The following is a 14,706-nucleotide window of genomic DNA, read 5'->3' on the forward strand; positions in this document are numbered from 1 at the left end:
CTTGCTCAATGCCCAACTCCTTCACTAGTCTTGCTAACCATAAAGCTTCCTTGCTAGCCTCTGACTACCATGTACTCTGCTTTAGTCATTGACATTGCCACAAAAGACTAAATTATGGACATCCAACAAACAGACCCACCTCCAAAAGTAAAGACATACCTTATTGTAGACCTATTGTACCCTTTAGGTACCTTAAGATCTACTTCAATGCTTTACAATGTTGCTTTCATGGGTCAAACATAAACTTGCATACTTGACTTACAATGTGTCAAATCTGATTTGGTGCACACTATAACATACATCAAGCAACCAGCTGTACTGACATATAAGAAACCTATGACATGTACTCCACCTTAGTATCTGTCTTCAGACGTTGATCTAAAAAAACTTAAAAGTGTTTTATTTCAAAATCACAAGTGGAGTTATGTGAATAAGAAATTTAATTTAAAATGTGCACCCAAAAACATTTGTGGTCCAATTTAATTAATTTGTAAGTCTTTGAATTATTCAATAATCTTTAATTAGGTTTCTTTTAAACTATTTTTATAAATGAGTTTTTGTTATAAGGTGAAGCTAAAGAGACTTATGAAAAAAAAAATATTTGAGTTGAGTGGACTAACAAACATGAGAATAATGGTTGAAAATATTAGATTCAAAACTTACAAATGTGAAAATATTAACATGGAGAGGTAAAAAAAAATCATTATAAATTTGTAGAGATGACAACATTGAATGCATGAACTAATTAAGCTAATCAATTAAAAAAATTCTAATGACGTAATTATAAATTATAAAATGATTCAGGGACTTACAAATTAATTTATTCATTTTGTATTATAAACTATAAAGTAAAATATTTTAAACATTTTTTTACATATTATGTATATTTAAACACATCTTTTAATAAAATATTGTACTTGATATATAAAGTTTTTTTATTTTTATAATATTTTCTTTTGAAGATTTTGCACTAATATTTTTTTTCTAATTTATTAGATTTTATCCGTGTGATGCAGAGATAAATGTCTTTATTTTAATTTTTTTATTAACGGATATTGACATTTGTAAAAGGATATGATAACTTTACTTTTACTTATTTTTTATTTATTTAACTGATGTTATATGAATGATACACGCAATACACGAAAACGGGCAAATCTTGAAATATGAGAAATCTGGAGGTGTCTAGTTGCAATATCAAGGCATGAAAAAATACCCTTTCACATCGATGACGCGTACATAACCACGTATTTCGACAAAGATTACCCCAAAATCTAGCGTATGTAAACTGTCAGTATAGGGTACACGCTACCCTCCAAGCGAGTAACAAATAAATATCTACCATCCAATTTCCATGTAACATTTTCTTGTAGATAAGAAAATTTTGAAGAAAAATATAAATTATAGTTTTTTTTTATTTTTCGGGCAAGCAAATTGAGTGGGTTCCACACAGGTAAAATTTTCTTCGTTGTATTTTCTTATTCTTTTTCTTCCTCTTCTTCTTTCTTCTTCTCCTCTTCACACAGTTCTCTTACTAATTTTTTCTTCCTTCCATTCAGCAATTCTTCCATTCTTCATATCTCTCCTTTCTCTTGCTTACCCTCTTCTCTTTCCTCCAAAAAGATTTCGACTTTGCCGGCTCGGTTTCTTTGACTCCTTCACACCAAATTCTTTGCTTATTGCTGAAAACGGCAATTTTGTGGCTTTAGGAGCTCAGATTCATTTGGGGGTCACATCCTTGTATTTGTTTTTGGGTTTGCTTTGACGGTAAGGTGTGCATTTCTTCCTATTCTTTTAAATTATTATTTTCTTTTTAAATTTCAAATTATGGGCTCTTATTTTAAGCCTTGATGGGAACTGAAAATGGCAGCTTTCTCGATGAATCCTGGTCTAACATGGAGGGTTTGATTGGAAACAGAAGATTTGAATGAGTGCTTGCCTGATTTTTGTGGATCAGTCTTGTGGTTCCCTTTTTGATAGTAATGTTCTTTCTGCTTTGAGCTTTGATTCATTTATTCACTACTGTTTCAAAGCTGTGTCTAGCTGTTGGCAATGTTCGTTCTTTTAAAGATTCCAATTCAAGATTTTGGTTTCTCCTCTCAATCCTTTGTCAATGCACTGTTTACAAATGTATCTGGAATTGTAGTCCTGGACTGAGTTTTGCACTGTCTTGTGTTTTAATTTCTGTGTGGCTAATTAATCTGTGTCGTCTCAGTTGTTTTTACTTTGTTACTAATTCTTTTGTTCTTTTGTGGGTTGTTTGCTTTTGTTTGGAAATAAATATCACCAACATATCACCTTAAATTGATGATTTTTTTTTTCTTCTTTTGTGCACTGTTAGACTAGCGATATTTTCCTTATTCGTTCTCTCGATGGAAACCGAGCTTTCCTTCCCACAAGCTTTGTTTGATTCAACTTGCTGCAAAATTGTTCTGTATTTCCCGTGTTTATTGCATCAATCCATGCAAAAGGGCTGATTTTTCCCGTTAGGTGAACTTCTTAATATGTTTTATCATTTTCCTGTAGTCCATGAATTTCAACACGCTCATATTTTACAGAAGGCTTCCTCTCTCTCTCTGAAAATGTTTTCATAAAATAAAGTAATTAGCATAGGCAATGATTTGTAATTTTTTATGATCTTTTTATACTCCATGAAGCACTGAGGGTCTTAAAACAATTCTTTGATTCTATGATTATATAAGAACGAATATCTGTTTGATATCGAGTGCTATTTATATGGTTTTAAATAGCGGTTGCAGTGAGTAAGAAAACCTTTACATTGCGGGAAAATGCGGCTGATGTGGCCGCAATTGCAGTCCTGATGCGGTTGCGGTGAGTCGAAATACCTTGACGTTGTGACCACAATTGCGGTTGCGGACCAATATTTAAAACCATAAGTGCTACTGTGAATTCCGGCATTTGTTTATTTCGTTAGATGATGCTTTTTCCTCTTTCTTTTCATTCTTTACATGTTACAGTTTTTTTTTTTTTTTTTTATGTACACATTTCAATTTGAATATGTAGTGTTTGATAACTATTACTTTACTCCGAAGGAAAAGTGAACTGAAATTGAATTTTATGCATCTATATATTTTTTTTCTTTGAAAGATTTGATTTATTCTATTTGGTCTATATAAGGAGTAGGAATATTATCATATTGACTTTTGGTGAGTTTTATGAATTAGTTAAACAAAGAGAAAAAAGAATTTAAAAACTCACTTAGTATTCATACTTTTTGTTGTACCAGAATAAGTGATCAAAATCAGGCCTCTTTATAATATAGTTTCTGGATCAGTGTTGGATCGGATGTGTAGTATGTGCCATTATTGTGGTGTGGGCTTGACAGAATCAAATTTTGACAACAAGAAACAGGGAAATGAGAGTAGTCTAAAGTTGAATGGTAAAGTTTCCATTAGGCCTTGCAAATCTTGTGGAGAGAAGCTAGAGCGAGCAAATGCGAAATGGCATAGTACAAGTCCATATGCAACACCACTTATCAGTCCAACTATGTCATTGCTAAGTACTGATAGCTGTATCTCCACTTGCAGTAATTACTATCCCTCTGTCCTCATTTTATAGTGTTGATGATATTAGTCTAATATTACAAGATGGTCTTTATATAACCCAGTCTTTCTTCAATATCTGATATTTCAGGTGAGTTTTCAGTTGATGTGAACTCATCTGACAGGTACTTAGCTATGTCCAAACAGAGGTGTGAATATAATGCTTAACCTAGCTATGCTCAAATACTTGCTTTGTTTCTTCTATTAGGAATAGTCAAGAAGAAAGTTCAGTTGAAGGCATTGTGGAAGAGCTTGATTATAAGTTGAATGGTTCACAAAAAGTGATGGAAAACAATAACAACAATGAGGGTTACACAGTGAGAGATGTGGAGATTGCACAAAACTTTCAAGAAGTAAAAGCTGATTTTTCTGAAGAACCTATTGCATCCTCTGCTGTCGAAGAAGCTGAATATTCTCTTCCTGATGATTTGGATGTCCAAACTTGGGAACCTCCTGAGCCAGAAAACCCACAGGATGATATGGAAAATAGTGTGACTTGTAATGACGATGATGAAGACCAGGGCCTAGGGATTGCAAACTGGGGTGAGCCTACCTCTATGAGTAGTTCTGAGGATGAATTAAGTGGGAGCTATAGGTTCAAAGAGGAAAAACAAAAAGCAATGGAAGAAGTAATGAATGGGAAATTCAAGGCACTTGTTGGTCAGCTTCTTAAATCTGTGGGAGTTTCCTCTTCTGATGAAGGTGATAAGAGTTGGGTGGACATAGTTACATCTTTATCATGGGAAGCTGCTTCTTTTTTGAAGCCTGGTGCAATTGGAGGTAATGCAATGAATCCTGATGGATATGTTAAAGTGAAGTGCATTGCTGCTGGTTCCCGCAGCCAAAGGTAAAAAAAATATGTTCATTAAAAATTTGCTTTCTGGTATTTCTATTTATTGTTTGTATATGCTTGCACTAACTTGTAAGGACCTGGTGGTACATTTATTTAAGAGATTTTTTGTTTCAAATGCATAATGGTTTTATGGTGCTATGCTTAGGCTTTTGAGAACTCATTTTGCATTATGTTATTTTTAAGGTGTTTTCCCCCCCTTAGCTATTTAAGAACTTTTTCTAAAAATTCTTTTCCCTATTGAACACACATAGAGTTCAATTATTGTTGATGTTTTCTGTTTGACATTTCCTTTAGCAAATATGTTTCATTTGTTTTACTTTGATATTCTTTTCCTACTATTTTGAACACATAGGAGTCTTGCCTGTCTCATAAGCATTTAAATGAAAATTGAGCGTATAAAAATTAGCATACAATTTTATGAGTCACAATAGAAAATTTTAAAGAAAATATATTGTGTTGCAGTCAACTAATCAGAGGTTTGGTCTTCAAAAAACATGCTGCTCACAAGCATATGCCTACTAAGTATAAAAATCCAAGATTATTACTGATTAGCGGTGTGCTTGGCCATTCTATCAATGGACTGTCTTCCTTTGACTCCATGGACCAGGTAACTTAATTAGATTGGATTCTTTCCTTATTAATATTCCATTCTCTGGCTGATTATTTTTTCGCTTATAGGAGAAAGATGATCTGAAATCTAAAATGGATCGTATAGAAATGTGCCATCCAAATGTTATATTAGTGGAGAAAACTGTTTCTCGTGATATACAAGAGTCAATTTTGGCAAAGGGAATGACACTTGTGCTTGATATGAAGCTTCATCGTCTAGAAAGAGTTGCACGTTGTACTAGTTCACCAATTTTATCATGCGATAATTTGAACGGTCAAAAGCTAAGACACTGTGACTTTATCTATTTTGAGAAGTTTGTGGAGGAACATGATGCTGTTGGTGAAGGAGGAAAGAAGCCCATCAAGACTTTGATGTTCATTGAGGGCTGTCCTACACGTTTGGGCTGCACGGTATGCCATTACTAGTAACTTGGAAACTTTGTTTTCTTATTTATTCTAATTCTTAATCTTCCAAACTATTTAGACGGATTCTTAATCTTTTGTGACACTGCAAGTTTGCATGTGTTTATTGACATTTATTTGAACGCACATGTGCTTGTATAATGTATAGTTGAACATTCTGTCTCTTTAGCATGCTATGGTTATGAAGCATCAATGTAGATGTGGTTACCATACTACACTTACAGGTGTATTAGTGTATATATGGCAATATATTAAATAATGAAGTAGCATTTTTCATATATGCTGATGCTGGTTTTCACTTTGAAACTAGATCTTAGAAATATATGAAACCATTTACGTATTTTTTCCTAACAGCTAAAGTCTCTTAATGAGTTTTCTAGTTATATTCCTAGTCAATGTTGGACATCTTAACACATCCCTCACGCCCAGGATTGGACATCTAGAGCCTCAAGTTTTGCAGGATTGAACATCCGAGGGTGGCCCGATATTAAGACTAGATAGAATTTATATAAAACCATTCGTGTGTCTTCACCTAATAACTTAAGCTTTTGGGATAGTTGGTTCATGACAAAAAATAAAATGCATATCATATGGTTGTTGTATACTATGGAGCATGTTTTTTAAAACTACTAATGCTCTTATTTTTCAATGAACGGATGTTTCTATATATCAGTATAATGCCTGAGGAGTATTTTCTGACTTTGGTATACAATAAATTTTAAATCAATTTTCTTCATAGTTATCAGTGCAGTATACATTTGATATTTATTCTCCACCTTGTGCTTTGTTAGTTATGATGTTTATGGATTTTTTCTACCATCGTCTACCATGATATGAAAGTGAAATTATAGTTTATGGCCTTTCATCCTGAAAATGTTTTTTTATCTAGAGTTTTTGATGTTGTTAACTTTGGCTTTACCTGCAATTGCAGATTTTACTGAAAGGTACACACAGTGATGAACTGAAGAGGATCAAATGTGTCATACGGTGTGCAGTTGTCATGGCATATCACTTGATCCTTGAAACCTCTTTTCTTGTTGATCAGAAAGCAATGTTCTCTACCATTCCTGCTGTGAGTGTAGCAGATATCTTGCCAACTGATAAAAAATCCTGTGATTCAGCATCCATTAATTCAAGCATTCCATCTCTTGAGTATTCTGCTGAGAATGGAATAGTTAGTACTGATATTCCCATATGCAGTGGACTTCATGAAAAAAACACCAATGGTTTAAACCTTGGATCGGAGGAGTTTTCCCAATTCTCTTGTGAACCATATAATCCAGCCGTCTTTTCTGGGTTCTCAGCTATTTCATCTTCTCTTAAGAAGGTTATGGGGGACAGTTTTCCCTTTGCATCTTCCGCTCCTTATCAATCTTTATCAGCATACTTTGGCTTCAATGGAAGGAAACCTGATGGTATGGTTAATGAGTCAATTTCTGTTTTAAACTCTCTAGAGGCTGATGAAACTACCACGATGGAAGCGAAAAGTCATTCTAATGAAGTGAAGTTACTTAATGGTGGACAATCCCTGTCTTCACCTGTGCACTTAGATTCCAATGGGAATATAAGTAAAGATGATGGAAATAATAGAAAAGAACTCCAAAGTAAAGATGATATCAATGCCGTGTTGGATTCTCAGAGTATTTTGGTCTTGATGTCTAGCCGGAATGCCTTAAGAGGGACTGTATGCCAGCAAAGTCATTTTTCACATATTATGTTCTACAAGAATTTTGATATTCCACTTGGAAAGTTTCTGGAGGAAAACTTACTCAATCAGGTTTTCTTTGCTTTTTCTCTCCCCTTTCATTGCTTTATTTAGTTGACTAATGGTAATCATATGATAGAGTGTCATTCTAGATAAGTTCATTTGATAAATCTATACTTACAGTTGACAAGCATGTCGGGAATGAAGTTTTCAAATGCAATATCATTTTTGTGTATGTGAATTTGTGTGTATTTTCTCTGCAAAATGAGGTTGGACTAGGTTTTTGTTCTAACTAATTGTTTTTGTTTTATATACAGACAAGACTTTGTGATGCTTGTCAAGAACTGCCAGATGCTCACTTTTATTATTATGCTCATCACTATAAACAGCTTACTATACAAGTTAAACGCTTGCCCCAGGAAAAAAGTTTGCTTGGAGAGGCAGAAGGGAAAATTTGGATGTGGAGCCGTTGTCGAAAATGCAAGTCTGGTTCTACAAAGAGAGTATTGATATCCACCACTGCCCGTAGTTTATCATTTGGAAAATTTTTGGAGCTTAGCCTTTCTCACTATTCTTCTAGCAGAAAATTGAGTTGTGGACATTCTCTTGATAGGGATTTTCTCTACTTCTTTGGGTAAATTGATCTGCATGTTCCTTTTTATAGTATAACTGCTCTGTACTTATTTATGTTTTTGTTCAACATGTTCAATATTTGATTTAGAAAAACAGATTTAGTGTTTATTAGCATGTCTACCTAGACTTCTAAATTCTATTGACTATGAATTAGGCTATTAAGTAACATTTAGTTGATTTCATTTTGTACTATTACAAATTTGAAGTGCTACCCAAATGCCGCTTTAAGATTTAGGCATGTACCTCACTGTGCCTATGTTTATTTTTATATTGTGCTCTTTATAGACTCTGACTTACTTGTGGCTTAATAACTTAAGGAGGGTTGGCAGTATGTTAACCTTTCATGTTATCTATCATTGATGCTGAGTTTTATTGTGTCTTTCCTTATCATGCAGATTAGGTCACATGGTTGCAATGTTCAGATATTCATCTGTTGCCACATATACTGTGTCTATGCCTCCTCAAAAGCTAGAATTCAGTGGTGCAATAAGACAAGAGTGGCTTTCAAAAGAGACCCAGAATGTATACTCCCTATTAGGCTATTCTTGTATAGATATTTCTTTGATTTGTACTGGCTGAAATATTATTGTATACATAGTTGGGCATAGTTATGTTCTTAATTCTCATACATTCCATGCATTAAAATTACCTTTTTCCCCCTGTTTTAAGGTGTATATGAAAGGCATAACATTATTCACCGAAGTTGCAAACTGTTTGAAGACAATACAATTTGATGGCCTTGGAGGATCAATTAGAGATTTCTCTGAGGTTGAGAAAATGTTAAAGCAAGAGCAAGAAGAATTTGAGGTTAGCTTTCTGTTTGGAGAATGATTTAGACATTTATTTTGACAAGGAATCAACTTAAGTCCTAATTCGAATGTGCTTCTAAAAGTTGCCAGCCCCAAATCTCTCTTTTCTAGCCATAACCTCAAATTTGGACATTTGTTTGATATGGTATGCCATAACTTATTTAAAACTATTCTCTTTACATTATTAATAATGAAACTAAGATAATAATACATGGAATGGAAGTGACAAAGTCTGATAGAAGTAGTACAATAAAATTTTAAAATTTAATATTGCTATTTCTAAAGATCTAATCAGAAGTTTCATTGCCAATGCAAGATTTAATTTAGTGTAATTTATGACGTGGAAAGATTTAATTTATCGCTAGTTATACATTATTAGATTTTCATTTCTTTTGATTTCAGGTTTTTCCCCTTAATGAAAGCTTTGCATATTGTGAGTAGTACGAGTATTGATGTCCTCTTCCTTTGACTTGTGTTATGATAACAGGCAAACATCAAGACTGTTGTTGCTAAAAAGGGGGATCCAGATCAGGCTGCCTTCAAACTTCTCAGTTTAAACCGATTGATGTGGGATCTTTTGATTAAATCCTATGTGTGGGTTCGGCGCTTGTACCCATTACACTCATCTGATGTCTCTGAGAAAGTTATGCAAGAACACGATTATTCAAAGGTGGAAGGTACTGCTAGTAGAGAAACTGGGTCTATGGGTAATTTTATTGAAGATGGGAATGCCAATGTAAAAATTATGTTTGACACATCTAAGCAAGTAAATGAACTACCAATAAAGGAAATTCCTATCAGTGGGCCTCTTCTAGAGTGCAATGAACAGGCTCATCCATCTAACACACAGAATGAAAGGATACCAATTGTTGATGATTTGAGATCAAGGAGATTGTCTGACCAAAAGTTGAATTTGAGTCTGGATGTTATACCAACTCATCTTGAAGTAGGTGCAAATTCTTCAGGTTCTACAGATATTCAAACTAATCATTTGGTTTCTGATTTCAAGATATTAAACAAAAGTGCTTCCTTGCATTCACCAATTTCTAACATGCTGGATTCAAATGATTGGTTCTGGAAGCCATTTGCTGACATTCGGCAGATAGGCATAAGGGAACTCCAGAAAAGATTATTGCCAAAATTTGAATCTGTAAGCTGCTCTATTGCTGAATATATACCCACAGCAAATCAATTAATCACTGAGGAAGGTACAAGGTTGCATATCCCTCTCAAGACTGACAATCATGTTGTGTCTGACTTCGAGGGTGAACCCTCAAGCATAATTGCTTGTGCACTTGCGTTATTGAAAGATGCATATGAGGTGTCAGAAGTTGATGATGAGGATGACAGAAACGAAAGTGGAATAACTTCAAACTCAACAGAAAGTTTGCATGGCTTGACCCATGGCGCTACCTTAACTTCTTCACACTCATTTTCAAGAAGTTCTTCAGATTCAGATTCTGTGCATTCAGCAGGAAGCACTTCTTCAGAGGAGTCACGAGCCTCTCGTGCTACAGAAAACCATAGCATAGAGATTGCTATGGGTTATGCAAAATCACTTGGGAGGGAAAAATATTCAGTGATATGTCATTATTTTAAGCAGTTCCGTGAACTTAGAAATTGGTGTTGCCCATCTGAGCTTGATTTTATTGCTTCTTTAAGCCGCTGTAGGAATTGGGATGCCAAAGGTGGAAAAAGCAAGTCCTATTTTGCAAAAACACTTGATGACAGATTCATCATAAAAGAGATTAAGAAGACAGAACTTGATTCATTTTTGGGGTTTTCTTCTCTGTATTTCAAACACATGAGAGAATCATTTGAATTTGGCAGCCAAACTTGTCTTGCAAAAGTCTTGGGGATATATCAGGTTGGTGAGCTGTTTGTTCCGTATCTTTTTCTTTTCCATTGGCCAACTTTTTCTCCTGTTTAGGCTTACACATGTCTTTGTTCCCTGAAAATAGTTGTTAATAGGGAAACTAAAAAAAAACAAAATGATATATTTTCAGGAATAAAAAATATATTTAAGCCACTGTTGTATTTTCTGGCTTCATAGAATTTTAAGCATTTCAATCTCAATACAGGTTACTAAAAGACACGTCAAAAGTGGAAAAGAGGTTAAATATGACCCCCTCATGGTGATGGAAAATCTTACCTACAATAGAAATATTACACGCCAGTATGATCTTAAAGGTGCTCTTTATGCCCGGTACAATTCTGCTGCCGATGGTGCTGGAGATGTTCTTTTGGATCAGAACTTTGTGAATGACATGAATTCTTCCCCATTATATGTCAGCCATAAAGCAAAACGTGTTCTTCAACGTGCTGTTTGGAATGACACATCTTTTCTGAATGTAAGTCTGCATTACAAGCAATATGCCTATAAGCCTAACTTTTCTCACTGAAATGTATTTGTCTGAACCAATTTCCGTGTCTAACATTGGGTGTACTTGGTAGGATGGAAACGAAGGACTATAATATAAAAGGAAGGGACTGAAAATAAAATTGACAATTTATTTAACATGATCTATATTTTCAAATACGAGGAATTGTCGTACCTTTCCCTCATTCCTCCCCATTTTACCCTACTAAAAACACTTGTAATCTATAGGACCATAACTGGTATTTCTTCCTAAATTTTGAATAAACAACATATATTATGCCAAAGTTCATATTTTTCTCAAATTTGTTCTCGCTTTGGACTTCTTTTCCTGCTCATCTTATTGTTTATTTCATTATTTGCTCAATCTGCAGTCAATCAATGTGATGGATTACTCCTTGCTTGTTGGAGTAGATTCTCAGAAGCACGAGCTTGTCTGCGGGATCATTGATTATCTCAGGCAGTATACTTGGGACAAACATCTTGAGACATGGATGAAGTCTTCACTTGTTGTGCCAAAAAATGTGTTGCCAACTGTAATCTCTCCTAAAGAATACAAAAAGAGGTTCAGAAAGTTTATGTCTACATATTTTTTGAGTGTTCCAGATCACTGGTGTTCCCAGAAATCCTCCAATCCTTGCAAACTTTGTTGCTCAGGGGAAGATGACCCTTCCCAGCAAAAGCCCTAGCACAAGATTGCCAAGTGGTTTCTCTGTCCAAATCTTTTTGATTCAATTTCTCAAAAGAAAAAAAAAATACAAATTGAGAATTTATGCAAGTAGTTAGCAGTACTGTATATAGACAGTCAATATTGATTATAAATCTAGCCCTGCTATTCTGCGATTTTTAGCGAATTTCTAGGGATGCTGTCATTTACAGGTCCACCCTCTCCCAGTATGAGATGAGTAAATTTTTGTAGGCCTAAGGTAAATGTAAAGGTTTATTTAATCAATGAAAAGTACAGTTGCTAGCTTTCCTTTGTACCCTTCCCCTAATTCTTTTTTTGTTTGCCACTTTACAGACTAGAGTAAAAAGCACATGCTTTAAATTGTTTTTTTAATCAGCTTGTTATTGCTATTTGTCTGAACAGTAGTGTTGCATGCTAAACAAAAAGCGCAAGTTAGAATTTGATAAGAAATATGGTAGATTGCATAGAATAATGTGATAGGAAATAGTAACTCATAATCACTTATTATATATAAAATATTCTTTAAAATTAAGGATATACATGGGTTGGTTTAGGTTAGATTTGATCAAATTCGTAACCTAATCCAATCAAACTTGAATGGTTGATTTGGATTGATTTTTCAAGAAAAAAAAATTAACTCAAACCAACTCATTTATATATGGTTTGTGTTAGGTTGGATCAACAAGTCAAAATATTTAATTGTTATTCTTTTTTTAAAATATAATGTTTTTTATTGGCTAAAATTTTTATTAAATAAAAAATCGTAATATATTACTTATAATTATTACGTGTAGTCAAATAATGAAAAAAAGATTTGGAGAGGAATTACATTGTTGTTTGTTATAATCACCAAATAAATTAACATGTTTTGTCAAACATGATTTAAAAATTAAAATATAATAAACAAGCATTACACACACAAAGCCTAAAAACCCAAAAACTAAAACTGTTATATCATAGTTTGAAAATTCTAATGTTCTCAAATGATCGTATGAGTAATGCAATTGAAATTTCAACTAAAATAAAAATAGTTTAAAACAAATTAAAAAGCAAAATAAATATTCTATAACCATCTTTGTTGTAACATATTTAAACTAATTACTTGTGTATTATATATTGCATATATTAATAATGATAATTTAATATAAATTAACGGGTCAACGGCCTGGGTTAGTGGGTCAGCGGGTCCAAGTATTAATATCTGTGATCCAACCAAAAATTCGATGAGTTTAATTGATTCAATTCGGATTTGACCCAAACACATAAATTATCCAATGCAAATTGTTTGAGTTGGTTTGAGTCAATTCGAATTAGCGGGTAATTGTTAAGCCCTATTGGCAAGTGTACCAATTTGTACAAGTAGTATTTAAACGGTAAAACCGAGTATTGTATCCACAGAGAATTTGTTTCACTTAGATGATATATATTCAGTATGTAAACACTTTTAGCTTTGGAAATGAAATAAAAGGTTCATTAAGGATTTAATTTTTTGTAATGTACTATGCTACTTCAACAATGACAAAATAAACTCAAAGCTGGAAAATGCGATAAATATCAAGGTAAAAACGCCGGGAATCTTCCACTGAACTTTCTCTTACTATTTTAAAAGATTTTTCTCTATTTAAAGTTATTCTAGCGCTCTTGCACCACCTATTTACTCAGACCATGATTCCTTACAAAAATAAGCCTAACTCTCTTAGTTTTTGTTTTTGATTCCCCAACAAACTCGTTCTAAAAGAGTTGCAATACACACAGTACAAAAAATACTAGATTCATGCATTTTATTCCTAGATACACAGGCCTCTAGCTGCTCGATCGAGTTCTAAGGATTTTAAGCATTTTCCAACACTCAAAAGCCTAACTAAACATACAGATGGATGATCAAGCTATAAGCATGTAAAATAAATGTAGATAGAAGCAGAGAACACTAGAAAATAACATTAAATAGATAGTTAGAAGTTTACATTAAGAGTGCTCAGTAGAATAACCCCCTAACAATGAAGTTCCTAGCCCTCCATTAACAAGGAGGACTTACTACAAATAGGAAATGAGTATTTTTGTGAAAGAAAATGGTAAAGGATGAAGAAAATATCTTCTCTCCAGCCTCAGAGACTTCTTCCTTCTGTTTTTACGTAGTGAAAGCTTAGTGTCTCCTCATTTTCAACCAACTCAGTGTTTTAAAGGTTTTTGGACTTCTCAACACACAAAGGCGCGTTCAGCGAGCATGTCTCGCTGAGCGAGAGTAAGTGAATATCCGTTAAGCAAGCTTGGGCACGCTAAGCGCGCGTAAAGACAACGTCCTCGTTGGGCGGACTAACTATGCGCTAAGCGCAATGCTCTCTGACTTAACATCTTCTAGGGTTTTGCATCCACTAAGCGAGCTAGTTGCCTCGCTAAGCGAATGAGGCTCGCTTAGTCAATCTACCCGCTAAGCGAGTTCTTTAGCAACATTTTACTCTTCTCTTCTTTAACCTACAAACTGAGTTAAATTCAACATTAGTTTACAAAAATGGAGTTTCTACTTTATAAATTCATACAAGAATGAAAATATTTACAATTTCCACAAAAAGAAGCATAAATTAGAGGCACATTGCTATTTTCTTCCTTATTTTTAATGCACTAAAAGCTCATGAATAGCAATTAACAATAATCCATACCCTTGAACACCCCAACTTAAAATTCTTCTAACCCCAACTGTTTGAGTTAATTTGAGTCAATTTAATTAATCCTTTTAGCTCCAATCCTAAGGATGGATAGGGAATTCAAGATTCTGACACAGGCAAGAAGGGGTACAATTCAATTTCCCCCCTTGTGATGTTTAATTGTGTATATAAATCAACAAAAGGAGGCATATAAGTAATGAAACAACGCTTTGAATTATGTTTTATTTTTTTGGCAGTTTCATCTCAACTAGTTAATGGGTTCATGGAGAGTGGCTTTGTATTTCTTGGGTGGCATGTAATGGTTTCAAATCCAACTTGAGGAAACCAATTAGATTAAATGAGCGACACACTAAGAACAATGGATTTAACTGTTCTAGAGTAGG

The 14,706-nt window shown here is 34.0% G+C and overlaps 1 protein-coding gene across 5 annotated transcripts; it reads left to right on the top strand.

Annotated features, from left to right (window-relative positions):
* Positions 1-1,472: 1,472 nt before the first annotated feature.
* Positions 1,473-11,942, top strand: LOC100809696 (putative 1-phosphatidylinositol-3-phosphate 5-kinase FAB1D). 5 transcript variants are annotated; one of them, XM_006606133.4, is made up of 14 exons: positions 1,473-1,772; positions 1,871-1,979; positions 3,248-3,547; positions 3,655-3,688; positions 3,772-4,410; positions 4,879-5,023; positions 5,095-5,436; positions 6,380-7,225; positions 7,471-7,787; positions 8,182-8,308; positions 8,456-8,593; positions 9,083-10,462; positions 10,677-10,946; positions 11,347-11,942. In XM_006606133.4, the coding sequence occupies exons 3-14, from the start codon at positions 3,307-3,309 to the stop codon at positions 11,659-11,661; spliced, it is 4,794 nt and encodes a 1,597-aa protein (XP_006606196.1). In that variant the 5' UTR covers positions 1,473-1,772; positions 1,871-1,979; positions 3,248-3,306; the 3' UTR covers positions 11,662-11,942. The 5 variants fall into 5 exon arrangements, with proteins under 5 accessions (XP_006606196.1, XP_006606197.1, XP_025983351.1 ...); XM_006606134.4 differs by having other exon boundaries at positions 1,473-1,767; XM_026127566.2 differs by lacking the exon at positions 3,655-3,688.
* The last annotated feature ends 2,764 nt before the right edge of the window (positions 11,943-14,706 follow it).

The sequence above is a fragment of the Glycine max genome, chromosome 20 (assembly GCF_000004515.6).
Source record: "Glycine max cultivar Williams 82 chromosome 20, Glycine_max_v4.0, whole genome shotgun sequence".
In the NCBI taxonomy this organism is placed as follows: domain Eukaryota; kingdom Viridiplantae; phylum Streptophyta; class Magnoliopsida; order Fabales; family Fabaceae; genus Glycine; species Glycine max.